The sequence below is a fragment of the Trichoplusia ni genome, chromosome 14, assembly GCF_003590095.1.
Source record: "Trichoplusia ni isolate ovarian cell line Hi5 chromosome 14, tn1, whole genome shotgun sequence".
Taxonomy (NCBI): domain Eukaryota; kingdom Metazoa; phylum Arthropoda; class Insecta; order Lepidoptera; family Noctuidae; genus Trichoplusia; species Trichoplusia ni.
In genome coordinates, this window is record NC_039491.1 from 10,177,466 (window position 1) to 10,199,797 (window position 22,332).

General features: G+C 35.9%; 2 protein-coding genes across 3 annotated transcripts; both read right to left on the reverse strand.

Moving 5' to 3' along the window:
• Positions 1-2,686: 2,686 nt before the first annotated feature.
• LOC113500563 (waprin-Phi1-like) lies at positions 2,687-5,957 on the reverse strand. Its single transcript, XM_026881406.1, has 3 exons — positions 5,598-5,957; positions 3,801-3,980; positions 2,687-2,904 (listed from the first exon to the last, which is right to left on the reverse strand). The coding sequence occupies exons 1-3, from the start codon at positions 5,620-5,622 to the stop codon at positions 2,738-2,740; spliced, it is 372 nt and encodes a 123-aa protein (XP_026737207.1). The 5' UTR covers positions 5,623-5,957; the 3' UTR covers positions 2,687-2,737.
• Positions 5,958-9,324: 3,367 nt separating this feature from the next.
• Positions 9,325-21,177, reverse strand: LOC113500674 (aminopeptidase N). 2 transcript variants are annotated; one of them, XM_026881537.1, is made up of 15 exons: positions 21,045-21,177; positions 20,272-20,372; positions 16,740-16,999; positions 16,460-16,654; positions 16,055-16,210; positions 15,571-15,710; positions 15,075-15,264; positions 14,652-14,802; positions 14,258-14,469; positions 13,788-13,971; positions 12,461-12,662; positions 11,471-11,745; positions 11,046-11,245; positions 10,486-10,800; positions 9,325-9,607 (listed from the first exon to the last, which is right to left on the reverse strand). In XM_026881537.1, exons 2-15 carry the CDS (start codon positions 20,338-20,340, stop codon positions 9,340-9,342), a joined length of 2,817 nt encoding a protein of 938 aa, XP_026737338.1. In that variant the 5' UTR covers positions 20,341-20,372; positions 21,045-21,177; the 3' UTR covers positions 9,325-9,339. The 2 variants fall into 2 exon arrangements, with proteins under 2 accessions (XP_026737338.1, XP_026737339.1); XM_026881538.1 differs by having other exon boundaries at positions 20,272-20,370; positions 21,042-21,177.
• Positions 21,178-22,332: the final 1,155 nt, after the last annotated feature.

The window sequence follows — 22,332 nt, forward strand, 5'->3', positions numbered from 1 at the left end:
AGAAAGGTGGGACTGCATTAAAATGTTTCCCATTCCCTGGATGTCTTGAAACAGGGCCAGTCCTGTCACGATTGTGGAAGCGAGACGGCGCTCTACGCGTTGTAGAACCATCTCTCGTCTTCAATAGTAACAGATCTGTTTTAAAAGCCATCGGTAAGCACAGGTGTTCCAAGTCGAATACATTTCTGTTAATGGAAATAGTCGATACATCAATTTATTTACTCAAATAAAGAAGTGAGGGAAACGCAATCAATATGGCTTACCAATGGTAAATCAAAATAAGTCAATGTTGTAATTGACTCATTCTGCGCAATTTGGAAAAAAACTCTTTAGGTTGCTTTTTTGTTTTGGACTCAACATTACTCGAAAAGACATTTCAAACGAGTCGATAGTTTTTTGCGAAACTCCTATTGCCATCTTCCAGCTGCTTTTTTTTTCTTTTAGCTTTTTTTCTTGGTTTTATGTCAGTGGTATCTTAATATAATTAAGAAATTACACCTTTTCTAAGGTACTGGTAGTACCTTATAAAAGGTCACATTGGGATGGACCCTGAAACTAGTGCATTAAACGGCTAGTCTACCACGACATTTACAGGTAGTAATACAAATGTATGTTAACAAAACATTCTTACCACATGCAAAAAAATTACCACCGCCATAGGGTAAACACAAAACATCAAAAAACCTTTGAATTATAATTTGTTTTTTTCCCCAACGTCTAAACATTATTGTGTCTGAATATTTATTCCCCCAAGATTTAACACACACTTCTTATAATATATGGAGAATATATAATATATATCATATATCCAAAGCTTCAGTGAATTCGGCACACGTTACTGAATTAATGGAGTACGCCAGTCACATAATTCAATCAGTCGACACCCAATTTTGCTTTTGCTTACATGATGAAAAAAAACAGGTCAGGTGCGAGTCGTATTCGCAACATTTAGAGGTTCTTCACAACGAATATTTTGGGTGACATATAAGTTTGTAGGTACCTACAAGCAAATTCATTTGCCACCCTACAATAAATGTTGCTGTATGCCCACTGTTTAAACTCAAATTATTTTTAGTATTTGTTTGTATAGTGGTAGTGGGAACTGATCATCTGTGATTTTAGCTGTCTAGCTATTGAGATTCATGTCATATAGCTTGGTGATAAACAGGCGTAGAAATACCGGAGCCCCAGATATAAGGTTTCGTTTTTACTATTTGGGTAGACAGAACCCTAAAAAATAAATGTGTGAATGTGTTTATTACTGCTTGCGATCGCGAACGTTTATTTAGCCTGTATTTCTGATATTAAATTCTCGTTGATTTTGTTATGATGCTGTTTTATTGGTAGAGGGCGCTTTTCTGACACTATTGGATTTAAATATTTTGTCCTTTGTAATTCTTAATGCACAACGAAGTAAAAGTGTTTATTTGAATTAAGAACACGTAAATTTTGTTTGTAAATGTGTTAAGATGTATAAGTCAAATTAAAATTACAACTGGTTAATTAAATACTTGCCATATTTCCCAAAAAGATATTCAAACAACATTGAAAATGAGGAGTACACGATTAGAATTATTGTGAAGATTAGCTACGGTCGTAGGTTGTACGTAGCTACGAGTTGCTACGAACGTTGCTACGGGCGCAACGATTAAGGGATAATTCAGTTACTGTAGATGTGTCCTTGTTATAACGAGAAGGGAAATTGTGCCTTTACAAGATTTATGTTACATTTTGAAGTTAATACCTTACTGGTATACCAAACAACATGTTTCCACACATGAAAAACGTTACTATTCTTAAGGTATATAAAAAGACAATAGAATTATATTAGTTAAGACGTAAAAACCTTTTGTTTTTAGTGTAAGTTTCATGTTTAAATAAGTTATAATTAGTAGCCTATTTCTAATAAATTATTTTTGATTTTTTTAATTAAGAAGCATTTATGTTTTAACAGTTTTACTACATATATAAAATACCTGGGATCCATAGCTCTCTCTCCACATAGCCTACATAATGACTTAACTATTTGGGTAAACTATAATAAGTGCAGTTACCTCAGTTGAAGAGCTTAACGAGAATATTAATATTGGATCAAGTAGTAATGCTGAAACAGATCTTAATGTAAACTACTCCAGAGTAAGCTTTTAACTATTATATCAGGCTATTATTAAAGTCAACAAAATATTAACATGATTTAGAGAGCTGGTTCAAGGGGTTTCGAGTAATCTATATCTATACTAATATATAAAGCTGAAGAGTTTGTTTGTTTGTTTGAACGCGCTTATCTCAAGAACTACTGGTCCAGATTGAAAAAATATTTTTATGTTGAATAGACCATTCATTGAGGAAGGCTTTAGGCTATAAACCATCACGCTGTGACTAATAGGAGCGAAGATACAGTGAAAAATGTGAAAATACAGGGCAGGTATAAATCATAACTTTTATCTTCTACCCACGGGGATGAAGTCGCGGGCAACAACTAGTATTTTATGAAATTATTTTTTTCCCAGCTTTGGGATAACATTATTGCATACCATACTTAGTCCTATTAAGTCAAAGCTGTTGTAGTTGTAGTTTTAAAAAAACAAATAAGCTATAAAGGCTATTATAAATCCTGGCTTAATAGTTTTACTTAAGCATACAAAAGATACTAAAAAATAAAAGCTGAATCCAAAACAACAAAAAGAAAGTAATCTCAATAAGTATAATCCTGATATGGTGTCATAATTTAATGTAGTTAAGCGTTCCCTGTAGCCGGGAGTACGAGGTCTGGTTTCTGACAGGCCTGCGCCCCGCAGCGGTTGGGGCAACACTTTAGGGTGCGGGGGCAGTCCGAGTCACTCGTACACGTGTGGGTGCAGATCCACGGCCCACGGGGATACTCTGGACATAAACCGGGCTTTACTGGAAACAAAACAAGTGTCGAATTTCAAAAAAAGTATTTGACTGTGAATTTGAACTGGCTTTGACTGTTTTACCGAACTAACCTGTTTAAAAAAATGAGACAAATACAGTAAATGATGGTTTTAGTAGACAAAAGCACGTTCGCAAGGACTCTCTAAAATATAAAGTATGAATTTTCCTGTAAACTTCAGGTCTGACTGAAAATTTCTATGAAATACTAAAGAGCAGGAGTATTAGAAGGCTGTTTCAATGAAGTTTTAGAAAACAACAACAAAACAACAACCTCAAGTTAATTCAACCGTATCAATACAAATTGTTGATGGAAACTTCTCTCGTAATAGGAGAGTATAATAAATAAGAGTCTAGTCAACGACCAAAGTTCTGAGTGCTTATGTGTCATTCATACACACTTCCTCTCATGACGGGATCACTGATGCTGACCCAAGCGCATCTTACTGAATAAGTAATAAGGACCAAAATAGATTGACGGATTTTGGGGAAGCTATGAGAGGACACTGAATACTCGGTAACCTCCTTCGTTTTGAATCATTTATACAAGCGTAGAAGACCCGAGACAGTAAAACATGTTTGATTGTTTAGAATGATTTCAATCATGTATTTAAGTTTGAAGGTAGATTAATTTAAAAAAAATCTATTTTTTCGTGGTTCCTTTTGATGGACCTTCAAACAGGGCTCGAACATTAACAAACACGTAATCATAGTTCGTCTTCTAATAGTGTTAAAAATTTGGCAAAAATGTGACTTCTTCAAATTGTACAAAAAGTACCGAAGGTTGTTAAAGATCACTCTTTTCGCTCTGACCGCCCATCGTGAAATCCTCTATTCATGGGTTGAGCAAAAAAATATCTACCTATCTATCATTGCTAAATACTTACCCAGATCAACGAAATGCCGGTCCGTCATAGCATCAACGCACATGGCGCCGCCGCACGCGGTGGGGCAGCACAGCTGTTTCTCCGGGCATTCCGTGTTGGGCCCGCAAGCTGCATCGCACTGGTCTACAGGCAGGGTTGGGGGACAGGACCCGCCGTGCGATAGACCCAGGAGGGATAACACTGGAATACGAAATTGCAAATGTAAGGTTACTTGAGTAGCTGTGTTAAATGTATTTGTTGGGAGGTCTTTGTCTGTATTCCGATTACTCCTACACTAATAGGTATCATCATCATCATCATTATCAGCCCATATTCAAATCCACTGGGAGTCATAGACCTCCCTAATTACACGCCATCGATATCTATCTTCGGCTGCTTGTGCAGCTCGTGCCGGCCATCTTGCTCAGATTAAGAATGCCAATATGTTAAGTGTTTAAAGTATGAGTAAATTAAAAATATTGGCGTGTATAGAGTCTTGTGTGTAACTATAAATGCATACTAAAATAATTAAAATATATATAAATAGTTGCTGCAAAATCAAACTGCAATGATGAATGGTTACACCTACCACATCCTAGTATACCTATATTTCCATACATAGGTATACTAGGATCTGGTAGGTCTAACCAGGACTAATCATATTACAGCGTTAAACCTATAAAATACATAACTCTGCCATTATGTCGCAGGCAAGAAAACAGGAGAAGAGTAACCAAATAAACAATTTATAAGGGTCTAATGATCAGAATTTCATAACTTTTGATTTCAGGCTAAATTAAATATTCGGGCGGCAAAGTAGCACTGACTATAGCCTCTCAAAGAAGTAGTGTTGGCGTTGTGGGAGCAAGACGGCGCTCTACATTGTGCATAGCGCTATCTCGCTTCCACAGATCAATGCCTGTACTGTATACTGTGTATATAAAGGTGTACAATACAGGCACCCACTGTCTACAGAGATATAAAATATTAATATCATTGTTTGAAGCTTATTGAAATTCACAAAGGTATTGAAAACAATTGTCGTTGCAAAATATAGTAATTTTCATTTTCTGTTGAAATGTTATTGTTAGTAAAATAAAGTAGGGTATCGGTGACAACACACATATTCACACACTGAAGTAATTTCTTAAATACGCATTTAATTTTGTGATACGAAAACTTTACATATTAAATACTTATTCCAGTTGTTTTGACAGATGGCATGCCAATTAGGGCAGCGATTGGAGGAGCTGAAGATTATAGTTATTGGAGTGCTGTAGGAGAAGCCTATCATGTCCAGCACTGGACTGAAAGAAGTTGATGATGATAATGATAATGATGATGCCAATCCCCCTTGATTAAGAAATAGTTGTAATTACTTAAAATAAGTCATACTTTAACGCATTTTTTAATGAAGCTAAACTAAGTTCCGGATGTTTGTCTATGTATCATGCATTAGCTATAACCGTTTGTTTTTATGTTTTGTTAATTGTATTGGTATTTACTTTAAACTAAATCTTGACCAGTATTTGTACATTTATTTAACAACGATTGAATAAACCTTTCTCTAAATAAATAATAATGTATTTGCCTCACAAAACGTATTATAATAACACATTAGTATACATATGTTATTATTAAATGGCGTTCACTTTTGACAAAGACATGCAATCATAATGTATCACTCCAGTCACATATTCGATTAACAAATTATATCCGAAAAACAATAGAATGTCGCCAACACCACTGTCATATCACTCTAAATTTCAAATTTAACACTTTACGTGGTATCTAAGAAATAAACAGTAATAAACTTACTAATTAGTAAAATACAGTAAGACATTGTAACTACACGGTATCGCGGTTTGTAATTCTCTAGCTGTGATTATCGTTAGCAGACGAGGGGAGTATGTGACATACAGATTACAAGAATGAACAACGAAAATAAAAATGATGTAACGAAAAAACAACACTACTATACTAGTTATCATGATTTCATCCATTTTGATGTACCCTTTGAGATGTAAACGACACCTTAGTTAAAACATCGCAAAATAAAAGAAGTTTTTAGTTCAATATTTAAAAGCAGATGCACCTATCTATAATCTCTGCCAGGGCCTGAGATATGGCGAAGTATAATTGAACCATAATAACTAATAAAAAAAAATACCAATAGGCATAAGTCTAAATTAAAATAAGATAAAGGAAAAAAATCTGAAAGAGTTTTATTTCAAGCAAAATCAATGATTTATTATAAAAATATCAAAATGAAAAAGTTCACTTATTCGGGTGTCGGTTATAGCTGCAAAAACATTATTTTTCTAACTCAAAATTTAAGCTACCTCCGTAAAAAAGGTCATCAACATCGTCCAGAATGATCCAGACGTTTAAACGTGATGATTTAACAAACCCACACGTACTTTCGCATGTACAACATTTGTGCGATTTAATGGCCATTCTTAACGACTGTATTTCTCATTGTAAATGTCAAAGTGATAACTCAGATTCCGTCACGGAATAAAGTTGTTTATATACACGATAATATACTACATATGATACACGTATTATTATTGTACATTGCTCAAAATAAAGCAAATTATAAAAAGGAAAATTATTTTAGAGGAAAAGGATTTTTGACAGAATGACACAACTTACAACAATTTAAATATAATTATAAAACTTGTCACTACTTTTCAAGTGTTTTTCAAATCGAAATTTGAGTTAATATGTGTTTTTGATATTTTTGTTGCAACTACTAAAAATAACAAAAATAAAAAGATCGTGGTTAAGCAACGTTTTTTTTTTATTATAAGGTTATAATTTTAATGTGTGGCCATTTTTCTTTGTCCTCTTTCTACGGACTCTTCTAAGGCAAACTTAGCTTTCAATGTTTTTTCCTCATTCATTATATGGCCTTAGCAGTGACGACCTCGCAATATAATATATTAAACAAACTCTTAAATAATCTAAAACTAAAGTAATCTACCAATAACTTATGTGATATCGTATTCGGAAGATAATGGCGAGTTAGCATGCAACGGACTCCGCTGAGCGCGCACAAACTTGGAGAAATGAGACATGAGAACCAAACTTTAATAACTTGTGCGCCGAAATTTCATATCATACTACATGGTACTTCTACAAGTGATAACCAACCTTGTTCTCTAAAGATAGAGTTTAAATTCTCATGGCTAGGGTTTTGCTTGATTAAACTTAAGTCCTGTTCACATGGATAGTTGAATTCATAGTATTTCAGTTTCTTTAAGACGGATTCGCGTTGAGTTTATCTTGTATTGCCTCAGCTTTGGTTACATAATGTTTTGCGATGAGATTACATCCCTCCAGTTGAGGTTTAGCTCCATGTAGTTGGTAGTATTTTGAAAAGTTAACAGCTGATACTACTGGTGTTTCTTACCAGTTAACATTGTGTGAAGTTTTCTCTACTCTCTTCTTTCGTTAGATATACGAGTTCCATAGGACAGCCCCTGTATCCACGTGACATTTCTACAATCTTAATACTACTGACTCTCACCCTTGAGAACTATGAATATGATCTTTTTCTCTTTTTCTCGCTCGCCTGTTCTCCAATCGGACTCGGATTTTTTGAGACATGGCTCTTAGCTGTGAAGCGTGCTCTCTCGCTTGTGCAACTGCAACTGGGCCCCAATTCTACTATTTACAATGGCCTATGAATGAATGAAAAGTGGCTTAAAATGATTTTTTTTGTATTTTTTATGCAAAATAATTGGAAATTCAGTACGGGACGGTACTCTCAAGGTCAATACAATGAACTTCCAATTATTGTATTGAAAAATGCTTAAGAGAATAGGAATAATTTCAAATTTAATCCAATTGAAAATAGCAGAATCGGGGCCTTGTCTTTCTTTAAGACGTGGTGGTAAATCTTCGTATCAAAATTGTATAGAACGTGCTTTACAGTAGGTAAAGGTTATCACGAAACCCTTGATAGTACGCGATTCTTAGAATATTTGGACTCTTATCAATGTAAGGTCAATGCTGACTGATAGTTAATAGATTGTTAGTACACTTGAAATACTTTTCATTTATGGTTTATTCAGTTTAAACTAGATGGCGTTTGATGGAACACAATTGGTTATAATGACATGCATACTCTACATATTGAATAGTCGTGATCATTATATATTTTATCTAATTATCAAAATTATTATAAGCCGGTCCCTCATTAACGATACTGACGTGTTATGGCGTAAAAAGCCTGGACCCTTGCACAGCAGAAACAATCAAAGCCAGCTTGCTGAATATGATAAAAACTAAACGGGATTGTCCTTAGGTTTATTTTAATACAGAGTCCGAGAAGGGCTCGCTCTCAAGGAAATACAATATTAATTGTTTCTGTGTTTGAATACCTGTAATGTACTGAACCGTTGTGTTTTATTCAAAAGAATATTATTATTTGGCAAACAAACAATATAAATTGCCAGACCACTGCAGAACTTGAACCACATTTGGCAGAGTACCTAATTATAAACGGTTTGTAAAATCTTTTTCATAACTACTTTGATATTGTTTTAATCATTACTGAAATGTTTTGTAGAACTACAAGAGTGAACTTTCTTAATTTTAAGATTTGACTAACTGAGAAACCAGCCTAAAAAAACCTAGGGCCGATTTTTCAATCGCCAGATAACTTTTATTTGACGAATAAGTTTGACGTTTTGACAGATTTTATATAGAAAATATGTCAAACGGCCATATTTATTCCTCAGATAAAAGTTATCTGACGATTGAAAAATCGGACCCTAATGAATGATATCATTACCTTGCCAATTTTATATTTGCATCAAAGTATTGACAAGTACGTGGGTATTCGCTACATTTCTTAAACGTCTTTCAGATGTATTTGAAGCAAACCTACTTGGATGGAACAACTCATTCGAACTCATTTTAATGGAACTAATGATATTAATGTCTTAGTTTGACGCAGTATGAAACTGAAGTATTTCAGAAGCTTGAGTTGAAGCAGAGGAGTTCAATGACACCTGTGTTATTTGTATTTATGCTGTATAATATGACTCTGACATAAAATTGTGTAGTTGTATTTCGAGGACACAAAAGGTATTTGAGATATATTTCACACTGCTCAGAACCTGACAAACAAAATCACACAGGTCTCGAATGAATTTAATTTTGTATAAGTAATAATTAATATTAATTTACAACAATTACAAAATAGTGTTCCGGTCATCACCTTTATTTTTTTCTCTTGTTAAGCTTTGATTTCTTTTTTTTTTAATCCTTGTGTCACGGTGGTTGCACAAACATTGACGTCACATGCATAAAGACACCCAGACTCAGAAAAAGTATTCGTATCACACAAGTGCTTGTTCTACGCGGGGATCGAACCTACGACACGTCATGCTCTGTAGCTTTAGCAACGATTCGGCTATCGGCTACAATTCAACTGCTTCGATAAAACAAACAGACACACAGAAAAAAAAGAATAAAATAAAACAACACTTAATAAACATTTATATTAAAATAAAAATAATATACAAATAATACAAAACATAAATTTTAATTAATTATCAATAAATTTATCATCTTTTATGTTGGTGTTTGCTAAATACTGGTCAAGCCACGCGTCGATGACAGGCAGGTTCTCTGCCGACCACTTCGCCTCCTCTCTGATGTTCCTCATGGACTTTTCTATGATATGCTCTGCCGATCCGAACTCTCCTTGATGGGTCACGTAGAGGTGAGAGACCAGTTCAAGACCCTCGTCGGTGGTAAAACCAGAAGTCGCTGATGTGATAAGGTTGTCCCATAGGTTTGTTCTGCTTGAGTATCTGAAGAAAGAGAATACTTTAGACAAGGGAGAATGGACATCGTTGCAGTTAGTTTTTATATTGATGTCATAGATGCTTACTGCTTTTCTTATTAAGCCCATTTTTGTGCAAGTATGTGCAAAGTTTGAATAAATAAACTGCTCTACAGCAGAAAAACCAAATAAAAATATTATTTTAAAAATAAAAAAACAACCGACTTCAAATAAAAAAATTGCCGAGCAAAACTTCATGACGGAACCAAATTACAGCGATTTCACATTAAATGCAAATAATTAATCTACAAATCGGTTTACCCACTCGAGAAATCTGAGAGAACAAGTCTAAAAACAGACTTATTTCGTGAGGTCGGTTGCAAACCTACTCAGTCAAAATGATTTTACACCTTTCGTTTTGCTTGGAATTTAAAGACTAGGTTAGATTAGACTACCTATCTGTTCTGTCTGACCAGGTGTCTTCTTTATGGTATGGTAAGACAAGAGTTTTTCAAGTAGAATTACAAATCAGGTCACCGTGCTTTAGGTTTAAGAAAAAATAGCGGCGAGGCTAAGGCTAAGGCTCTTCATTATTCAGTTAAAAGTGTGATGAAACTTCAATAGAAAACTTACAGTTGAAATTGAATAGAAAATTCGTTAGTATGATCCTCAGAGACATTAGGCGACCTATTTCTACCTGTGCACTGCACTGGCAAAGCTCTTTGAGTGATGCAAACGCGATTATATTAAGGCTGCATCCACTGTGGGAGGTAAGGAGCTTGAAGCCTGTGTAAAATTCAAGTTATCTAATGGAAGAAATTTTATCCTCACACGAGTGCAAAACTAGGAAGAAGAAACTTACGTAACGGTGAATGGATGAAATGGAGCAATGTAGTTAATACTGACCTCTCTTTCAAAACTTCCCAATTATTGCTTAAAAAGTTGAACAGAGTAGTGTACCCTGACGAGGATCCTGTCAGCATACTGAATATTAAGAACATGTCAGTCTCCGAGAAGTTCCCGTTGCCCTCCAACATCGTGATGTTTAGCAGTTTGTTGACCTTGACTTCAGACTCGGGGCAGCCTGCCAAGGTCTTCAGGAGGTACGTCCTCTCGCTTTGCTTCCTCGATGAGGGGAAGTTGATGACCCTCTGGAGACCGAACTCCCATTCCTTCATTGTACCCCACTTGAATACTGGGCATATGTACTGGTTTGATAAGCTGTGAATGAAAAGGAAAAAAATGAAAACAACATGCTAAAATAATTTAATACAAGAAAGCCATCCTAGATCGGTTTCAATTAGGTTACTTAATAAAACTTACACTTTTCGATAGCCAAAGTCACTCTGGACAGCGCACTGAAGGGAGTACGCTTTTTAAAGCGACTTTGACCCTGACTGTTTCTGACTGGACTATGAAACTAAACCACAACCCTACAGCTTAAATAATTTATTCAATTTACTCACGGATTGCCTTCATCAGGGTTCTTAGCCTGCATCCACTTGTTAAACTGCTCCTGTGCCTCTCTGATGCAGGGCTTGTATCCGGCTTGACACAGGAATGTCTTCGTCAGAGACCTGAGGTTCTTGCGCCAAGTCTCCTCCTCCTCTTTCTCGTCTTTAGCTAACTCCTCGTATAACGGACTAAGAAGAATCCTGACGTAAGCCTAAAATTATATTTTCTGGTATAAAGGACTTTGGGATAAAAATTCGAAAGCTTCGTACTTATTTGCTTCAGCCTTGTATACATTATGCAATGCAATAAAGTGATTGATTGATTGATTGATTGATTTGTGTAAGCTGACAATTTTTATTGAGAATAAGAACAAGTACTGTATTTATTCATGGAAATGAAAGCATGAATCATATTCTATCAATAACTGTGACATTACCTGGAACTTTCCTTGGAGACATTGACAGATATGTCTGCCGATATGATCGATCATTGTGAATACTGGGTCCCAAACTAAGTGGTGCCTTTCATGCTTCAGGAATAAAGTCATGTTGAAAGCGGTAGCGAAGGACAGTTCCCCGGCATATGCTAGGTTCCATGCGTCATGCAGAAGCTTCGCTCTGGTTAGTTCTGGCATCTTCTGTCTGTTATTGCTTTGCAGGAATTTCGAGAGGAGATTCCAGTTGTCTTGGTCGTAATTTACGGGGTAAGGCGCTAAGAAAACAAAAAAGGCTGATTTAATAATTTAATTATGGTTGCACTTAGCAACAATGATAACTGATGAGTTACACAAAAAATATGCACAAGATTGTCTGAAAAATGAAGAATCGCTATTAATATTCAACATACCATTCTGTCACGACAGTTACTTGGAAATTCAAAGCGCATTTTAGGCTCTTCATTGAAGTAAGAGAATTGCAATTAAGCGGAGATCGTATCATAAGTCAAGATTACAATACAAAGATATGCTAATAATAAGCTTAGACATTTCTCTATTCTCTTTGTCAAAGAAACTGAACGAAATATAATATTGAAGTAGATACATTTCTGAAATGGTCTGTCGTTGCCAATTCTATTTTATAATAAAGGTACTTAGTCTCTATTAATTTTAATCGTACTTTTGTTTTAACTAATGATGCTATCGCAAAACAATTGTATTTATCCTATTTATACAGACTACTGCACAATTTTTTATCAAACAAGTCTCAGAACACTCACACATAATTGACCTTTTTTACAAACCAACGAAAATGAAATCGCTACATACACACAGACGTCAAACTTATAACATCCATATTTTTTCTACCAAGTGCTAGGGCATGCATGCATACAAGGCAAAGTGCGGCAACCAAGAAATTCATAGACGTTTATCGTTTGTTTTAATGTTTAATAACGGTAGTCACATCCAAGATTGCTTGAACAAACTTACCGATTTCTTCAGGGTTAACGACAATGAACTTGTCTTTCCCAGGCATGTCGGCAATCTTCAACTCCTTCCTGTCCTTCATCCAGGCAGCAGGGTTGGTATTCTTAAGGTCCAGCGAGTCCTCGTGGACGACGACCACAGGCGCCCACCACGACATCTTCGCGGCTTCCGGCACGTCGTGTGGCCGCTCACGGAGATACACTTTCTGTGTAATTTAAAGGTAAAGTAATAATAAGTTAGGGATCGGTCCAAAATTGGCTCTTGTTTTGATATCAGTATGCAAACAATTAATTTAATGTTGTCGTTCAAAAATCCTACAAGTTTACTGTGCCCCACGGAGACCATTATAGAAAAAAAAAACTTAAAATTTAACAACACACTATAGTTTTAAATTTAAAAAAGTAAATGATTAATTTTATAACGGACAAAAATTTGACAAAAACATTACCTATATTGTATGTCATTGCCATAGTACGAAACCCACGCAGTTACTTAATCCAAAGTATTACATGTCAATTTAGCTTTTATAATAAGTTATAAGTGAATAGCTCAGCGGTAATAATAAAAAAGTTGCTTAACAGAACAAAATACATTTCATACTCAAACCCATGTGTAGGAGTATATACCATGTTGCAATGACGTCAATACACGGATTTCTATAAGTCTGATTATGGTTTATGAGCACGACAAGGAAATGCAAAGCCATTCAGAGGTAAAACCATATTATTACACTCTAACAAAGTCATGAATTGAATCTTCTCATGCAATGCTACTTCAATTTAAAAGAAACGACTTAAATTTGTATTATTATTTTAGCCAAATTATAACTCATGAATATCAAAACTTAATTAAACGACAAGAAAAATGTGTCCTCTTAGTCTCATTTTCATGTTTCCGTATAAACCTGTTTATTACAAGTTCGAATGATTTAAATCTTATCGGCTTCAGTCTCAAATAAGCCAAGTAACGCCATCTGTTGAGGTGTGGTTGAATTACCAACTTAGATGTGAAAACGAAGGTTTGTGTCGAGGTTGACGGATACTACTTCATTTGTAGATTAGCTGCTACAATATGAACCATTTAACTTTGAGTCTAAAACTGTAGTGCTTTAAATTCAATAATCGAGTACCCTCAACGCCGCACTAACATTAAGAAATGTCACTGCATTTTAAATCTAAATCTATGGGGAGCAATGACTAATCTCTCGTATCTCAACTAGTTGTCGACAGTTTTGTTGCTGTCATACTATCAGATGACACCTTTGAATATTGTTAATTTCATTTTAAACCTAAAGCTGTGAAGCATAGAGTACATTTTTCTATACCCGTACCTGGCTAACAACAGCTGTGTTGCTATCATACTGCCTCACTACATTAACGAGTGGCAGTCTGTCCTTCTCGATCCAGCTCTTCGCAACAGTCTTGATCTCCACATCTTTTGGTATCTTACCGTCTTCTACTGCCGCTGTGTTCAGAGCGTCCCAGATATCATCGCCAGAGAATGTTTTGAATTTACTGTTGAAAACCAAATGTAGTCTATTCAAAAAGTTTTTTCTTTCATTTCAAGTTATTTCTTAAATTGAAATGATAACATAATTGTTCGATGATGTTCCAAACTTCAGAATAAGAAAAGATACAAAGAACTTATCATGAAACTCACACGTTGCTAAATAAACCCTTATGGTTAAAAAACCTTCAATTCTTTTATAAAATTGATCTATGCACATATGTTAGTTATTCTCATTTACTTTTAAGTATCAAAAAGTATTTATTTTACAGAAACATTTTCAAGACAATTTACCGCGAATCCAGGAACTTCCTCAATCCCTTCCTAAAGGTCTCCTCTCCCAGCGTGTAGTTGAACATGCGGAAGACCAGCTCGATCTTGGTGCAGGCCGTCTCTTGCTTCATGCCGGTGATGCGGGAGTGAGGGTAGCGCTTGCTGAACTCGTAGTACAGGGAGTACAGGACCGTGAGCGGCCATTTGCCTTCCATCTCAGAGCCGTTGTTGATCTGTAGGATTGGAGAAATGAGAACTTTAATTACGTATTTTGGGATGATTTTAATAACGGAACACATCTGTTCTTGAAAAACAAACATAATTATAATGAGTGATTTTAATTCGATTTTCAAAATATCTATATTGATTCCATATGATCTTTCGTTCTAAAACTTATAAAGAATATTGTACGTACCTTAAAGGCAGTAGCGGCAGCAATATATCCGACAAGAGCCTTATTGAGGTGCGCATCAGACCACCATGCTGGGGTAGTGAATGCTCCCAGCCATTGGTATGACAACTCCTGAGCTAGCTGGATGTAGCCACGGCTGCTTAGATCGCTCTCCCTGCATACAAGTTTTAATTATAACACTTTCGTAAACAACAATAACATTCAACCTATCCAAACAAACTTGATGATTCATTATTCGTTCGTCCTGGTCGACGGGTTGAGTTCTAAGAAACATAAAAATTAACCTACTCCTTTTTTGAAACCGATTTAAATTCCGAAAAATTGCGTACAAAGAGGATTAGCCACGTAAGATCTAAGATCTCTTTATAGTGGTCATTATGAATGCAAAGAAATCTTTTCGCAGAAAAACCGAAGAAACCGAATTACCTGAATACAATAAGTCCCCAGTTGTCAGCAGGCTTGACTCCCTGGTAATTGGGCAACGCGACGATATCTAACCTCCGCAAAGGCAGCGGCACCTTCCAGATGGCAGCCAACTCCTTGAACACCCGCGCGACCTTTTCGTCTATTCCTTCCAGAGCCTCGAGGTACTCAGGGCGACCCCAGACACGGAGCTCTGGGAAAATAAGGAAACAGATTTTTCTTGGACAAGGGGTCTATTACCAAATAACAATTTGGCCGTAATGTCCATCAGAGAGTAACTGGATAATGGTCCTCTTTCATTTCTAACATTTCTTTTCTTTTTTTTATAATCGACTCCAGCCCTAAAGTATTTATTCGACTTTCGGAGGCATCACAAACATTGAAGTCAAATTATACACTCAGTCACACATCTTGGTAATCCAAGATGTGTGACTTTTTCATTCTCAAAACATTTATACTTTACAAACACATTAAATCATTTACTAGTACTGACACTAACCAAGATCATTGCCAGAATCATCCTTGATGTGGGTGGAGTTGCCCAGCTGCTTCAGATCAGCTATGACCAGCCCAAGAGTGAACGTGGACATTGGTGGAGTCTTCTCGAAGTGGTCACAAACCGCATCAGGCTCATCAGGTCTATAAAGACATACAAAGTAAGTTAAGTAAGAGTAACTCGTAATAATGAATAAGATTGTGTGAGAAAGACAATCAGCATCGAAAGTCGGTAAACAATTTAAAGTTACGAATGAATTGATGATCGTCTAAAAACGTCTTCAATATTGGTGTTCACTAAGTTTTTACTTCAGTAGCTATTTTGTACATGTAATAGTGTTTATGGACATTTGCTGCTGACTGCTGTTTCCAATTGTCTATTTGTCTCTACTATCTACTATCTACTATTTGATAGTGAGAAAGACAACATGACAGGCAAGGACGCCATTTTCTTTCATACGACATTTAAAGCAGTATTGAATGCTTACATGTTCTCGGTCCTAGCGACGGGTACGTTGCTCAGAGCGACCATGTTCCTTGGCCTCACAACACTCAGCTCAAACGGTGTCTTGTACCCCGGCTCATCAAAGCACGGGAACATACGACGAGCATTGTTTGGTCGCAATTGAGTAGCGGCTACGATTCTAAAATAATAAAAGATATGAAACATATTGATGGTCTGACATGTTGCTAAAAGAATGAAAGCGCATGTGAGTTCTTGAAAATTAAACTGTGTCTAAACTTTTTGGCTCAGTTTAATAAAAATTGCAACGAACATAGATACCGAGACCTCATTTCTTCGTTTGTATTCGACGCAATCAAAGATTGATTTGATTTACTACTAATATTTAAATTACTGATCTTTTATTCAACAACACAAAATTTGTACAAACCTTTCCACTTCCTGGTCTGTCATATAGGTGGTTTTGAAGAAGGCTTCAGTGGACGATGTTTCCAGATTACCTTTGAAGCTGAACTTTATAACTCCAGTGGAACCCTTAGGAACTGTCCTCTCCAGGTAAAGGGTAGCTATTGGCTTTTTGGGATCCATTAGCAGTTTGTTGATTGTTATTCTTCTGGACTCCTTACTAAAATGAGAACGAAGGACAGGTTGAATAAAATTACGACAGAAACTTTGAAAGACTAGAAAGCAGTTCCTTTTTTCAAACTTACGTGTCATCAGGAAAATGAGCTCTAACTTCTGACTCTAAGATTTCAATTTCGTGTGCGCAGTGCACGTTGATCTCGTTTCCATCTTTCAGCCAGGTCACATTGATAGCCACGTGCCCTTTAAAGAGCCCGTCTTCGAGGTACGGCTCGAGGTCCAGGCGGTACCCGACCGGCTCTACCACCTTGTCGAGACGAGTCTCCATGGCTAGGCCGTGAGCATTGTTCAGGTCTATACTTCTTGCCTTGATTATGTGGATTGGGGCCTACGAAGGAATAAAAAAATATTAACGTCTTTACGGATTAAATGCAATATGATCCCTATGCTGAGTGATACACTCATATGAGAATATGTTTCTTTTTTTATTTCTATTGTCACTGAACCAATCAAACTAGATCAATCAAAAAGGTAGGCTAGAATACCACTTGTACTTTTTCGTTGCAAATTTTATTTCATTATTTACTCTGGACTAATTAAGGATACACACTCCAAGAGTTCATTCTAGACTGGAATTACCAATCAGTCAAGTTTAAGCGTTAAGTTGGCAGATTATATCGTCTTTATCACTCAATATTTAATGGACACGTACTCATAAATAACATTTTCTCAACAGTGACTCATCTACCACTCACCGCCGTCATACTCCGAATATCTTCATAATGTTTATATATCGGACACGTTAAAAATAAATATTTATTTATAGAATAAATACACGTCTTGTAATCCAAGGTAAGCCAAATATTATGGTCAAATTGATTTTGTTTATTGTTATAATATACATCGCTGTTACGTGATCGCGGCACGAGTCATATACATCTTTGGGATGTTAATATTGGTCTTGTGAAGAGATCCCTTCCTTCCCTTTTGGGATAAGACAAGCGTTATTATCATATCAATGTGCTTGATAGTATTATTACAAAAGCAGCACTGTTTTGCCATTAAGGCGGGATGAAAGATGCTCAGCGTGATGGCAAACGATGGCGTGAGATGGCAACCTACTGGGATAGTTAACGTAGATATGGCTTTTTTCTAGACTCTTATTTTCCTTTAGTAATAAAATTCTCATGTCACAATGCTACTTTTCAGCACCATAACGGACAGTATGCATATATGATTGTTTTCATAACCAAAAATTATCTAGCAAAAATATAAATGGTGAAACAATATTTGCCGTGACAGCTTATAGAGATTATATAACGAGGTTAGACGGGCAAAAAGAAAAGCATCTGAAAGAACCACTGGGTAATTTCAGGTTGTCATAATGATGTCACATACGTAGCTTAATATTTTTCGTCAGCACGTACGAAATATATTTTTAGTTTTCTATTTACAATATACCTGACCTTCTTATTATTAATGTTGTGTATCGGTCATCAGTAAATATCCTGTCAAACTTCTGCTTTATAGTTTTGGGAATTATGAAAACAATTGCAACCTGCAGAACTCGCTAATATGCAGCCAGGGTTGTCAACTTTGGAAAATAGAAAATATTATTTAATGTTGGTGCAATAATGTTGTTTATTATTCGAGAAAAAATACATAGTTCTGCTTTTCTTTTTATTTACGGAACAGGATGATCCACTAAAAATACATGTGTTATTTAAAAATAAAAGAAAAATAACGTAAAGGCAGGACTATATATTTTTTACAGTAACTTTCGTGATGGCTTATTCGATTTAGACCCAAACGGGTTCGTGATTTAAAAAAAAAAATTACAGATAATATTTCATCTGTTCCAAATGTTATTATACATAGAAAACTAAATAACAAGGTAACCTTATTATTATTAGAAAAGGTTACCTTATTATTTAGATTTCTATGGTTATTATATCACCTGAAAACCTTAAGTGCCAGCCCTAAATTCTCTTTAATCTTTCGTCCAAGGTGATCTTAGACCATTCATTTGATGTTAAACACAAACTGTTGTGGGCAGACATATTTTATTTACGTTTGGATATCGGCCAAAGCATATTGTTGAGTAACCGAGATAATGGCTAAGTTCACAGAAAAATGCTGGATGGAGTTTTTCAATTGTTTTCTTGCTACAGAACATTAAAAAACGTTTGCATTTAGGGAGGAAAAACATAGGCGAAAATCATTTTGATGCAATAGGGATGACTGGGTATAAAACGTATAATCTTTTCAGATGAGCAGTTAGATAATTGAAAACTATTAGACACATATTTTTATATTTTTGAACAACTAGGTATAGAAAAAGAACCCGATGTGGGGAAACACAATATTTTTAGTAAATCGAAAATCAAAACGGCTAAATACTCGTACAAAGACTCCAAATACCGCTTGCGATTTAAGGATCAAATACTTTTTTATTATCTGGATTTGTTTAAAGGACCTTTATCATAAGAGATTAAATACTCAAACTCTTCTCAAAACCAAAATTCACCAAACCTGCATCTAACTCCTCCTATTCCCAACATTTATCAGGCCTGATACCTCTGCCTACATTTCCTATTAACAAGCTTGATAATACTAACAGTCATCTAATTAACGTCCAGTTTGGTTCCGCACATGTTTGCTGCACTGAGAAGCGTTAATCAGGCCAAATTAATGAGCTATGGTCAATGTTTACTCGCCTCTGTAGTGACGTGAGATTGGAATGTTTCCACTGATAAATTATAGCTTGAGTCATATTATGTTTCACGGGGATATTAAAATATACATATGTTATGGCCTACAACTCCGAGAGTTTCTTCTTATCAACTGCCATAGTCTTATGGCAGTTGATAAGAAGAAACTGTGGTAGCCTAGTGGTAGGAGCGTAGGACTGCCAAATCAAAGGCCTCACGGCCTCATCCTGAGGATTGCAAAGGTTTTTTAATTGTTTAAGAAGGAAGCATCACAGCTTCCGTGATTCCGAAGATGCAAAAATATGGGTCGAGCCAATGATTTCACTCCTGTCGTGTCGTATTGCCGTCCCATCGAGCTATGAGAGTAAGGGAGCAGAGGATGCAGGTTAGGTAAATAGGTACGGTTACCAATTTTTGTTGCAGAAGCTCGGTGGATCATAGACAACACGCTCAACTCTACATCTACACTGCACTACACTTAGGACGTCATGCTTCAACAGCGGCAACGGTCTTACCTTAAGATAGTGATAGCATTCTAGTCCCTGACTGAAGTATAACTAAAATAAGATCGATTGGAGACGAAGTCTACGATATAAGGATTAGTTTTCGTTTATATTTGTAGTTAAATTTATACTAATTGCATCTTGTTATTGATATTCTACCTGTTGTTACTATTTATCGACTAAATAGGTCATAGTCACCTCATATTCACAAGCATTATGAAAAGTACAACTAAAAATCAATAATAATAAAAAACTGTTATATCGAATCTTCTTGCTATATACATTTTCTCGGCACAAGACTCTATAAACATTGAGCCTTTATTAGTGACTCTAAAACGCCTACGAGAGACTAGCTGGCCTATATAGTATACTACACATACTACGGCAATATATGTCAGTAAGATAGGATGGGTATAAAGGACGAGGCAGGATGTGACGTCACGAACCTTATCCGGTGGCAGAGAGTTCGCGAAGCGGAGACTCAGGCACACTATGATGAGGATGCGGCCGAACATTGCTGTCTTCGCCTAGATTTGTTTTTTTTTACCTGAAAAAGAACTGGAATTTAAATTTTTGAATAATGTTCTAAAATAAAAATCTTATAATAGGACAAATATATTAACAATGAGTATTTGTTTTCTGTAAGTAGATATGAAGTTAATAAATTGATTGTATTAACGCACTGCACAGTAGTAATATCGATAGTTATGAAACACAGTTGTGATCTTATAATTCTTTTTTAAATTCGGGAAGTAGTAAATATTTTAATTACAATTCTACATTGATCAACACATTTGAAACAGACAGTTATTTACTTTTTTATTGTGACTTCATGAGGTACAAAGATTCAGTTGTGGAAAAAAAACAAAAATTGCACAGTTTATTTAGGGTTGCATCATATCAGATTTGCAATCAAACCTTTCCTGAAGATACGAAAGATGAAACCACAAGTAGAGATTACTAGACTATCTATTTCTACAAAAAGAGGTTCTCGAACTATTATCCCGTGTGACCCAAGGACATACTGACACAATAACGACAAACACGGGCCAGCAATCACTAGAAGACATAACAATACAAATAGATAAAGGAGGTCACTATTTCATATAACCTTCTTTCCACAATCCAAAAAAAAATAACTGGCTGGTAGAAATCAACAACAACCACTTAAAAAAAGAAGAAAATTTTCAAGTATAAAAACAAAAGAGGTTCAGCTTACGTGTTCAGTTCGACTCGACGTGCAGATTGGAACTGGTGTGTCCCCAGCACTCTCCGTCCCCTTCAATTGATAGCAGGATATTCCTCATTTGCAATGACGACTCAACTGTTGTGAACCTCTTACATCTAATATTGCTAATGTTATTTACGCGTCACAATGTACCGACAATTTGTTTTCAATGCTCCTATCACGCATTATTCGTGGGTATGAGTTATGGTAAGAGTGCTGGAAGGACGTTCGAATGGAGCTATTAGGTTTTGCAACCAGGATCTTCTTAGAGAGTATAGAAATAGACTGAGTTTCCAATCAGGTACGAAATAACAATTAAGAATTACGAACACGTAATCAATCAGTTCGAGCTCACTCATTAATAACACACAAAACCATACAAAACACAATCAAACGCTAGTTACACTCGCGACCCGCGACATTACAAATATGCATAACAAAAGCAAATTCAAATTCAAGTATCTTTATTGCGAACTAATTGTCGGTGAACAAGTTTTGAAGGTTTCAACAGTCTAGCCATCACGGATGAGATTCAGCCTGGTGACAGTGGTGACGTAAGTACGGACAGACAGACAGACGAACAGACATCGTTGCCCCATTCAACAGAAGGCAGAAGACCAACCTTGGATGGATGTTATAACGTGTGTCATACGCAATAAACTTTACTGCAATCATTACGATTTCACGCATTATGCGTCCATTAAAATTAATAGTCATAAATAAATAGCCCGCAATTTGATGACCTCAGAAGTACACAACCAGAAATACCAATAATAACATAATGTAAGATAATGTCTTGTTCAGACCGAGTTAGTTATTCAAACAAGTTAGTTTCTGTATTGAGTACAAAGGCGTTCATTTATAATCCAAATAAATAAAAAACATCTCCCGCAGTTAGAGATTCTTATATCGCGGGAGGTTTCACAAACATTTAAGTGACATGCACAAAGACAACCAGACTCAGGACAATCATTCTTCGGTCACATAGTCGCTTCCCCTCCGCGGGGACCGAAACCATGAGTTCGCGCACAATGGGTTTGGTCTCATGACTTCAGCTACTCTCTTTTACGATCAGTCGAGTTGAAGATAGCAATATTATAGTGCGCACTGGAAATCTCCATAAATTAAGAACAATCTAGAGATTCAAAGTAAATGCCTCAGATCCAAAAACTTGAATGTTTCCGAAACCCTCTGCGACACAGGGATTAAATACCATAATGCGGGAGTCGTAAATAAATGTATGTTGGCTAATGACGTATTTTAATAGTAGTATAAAATT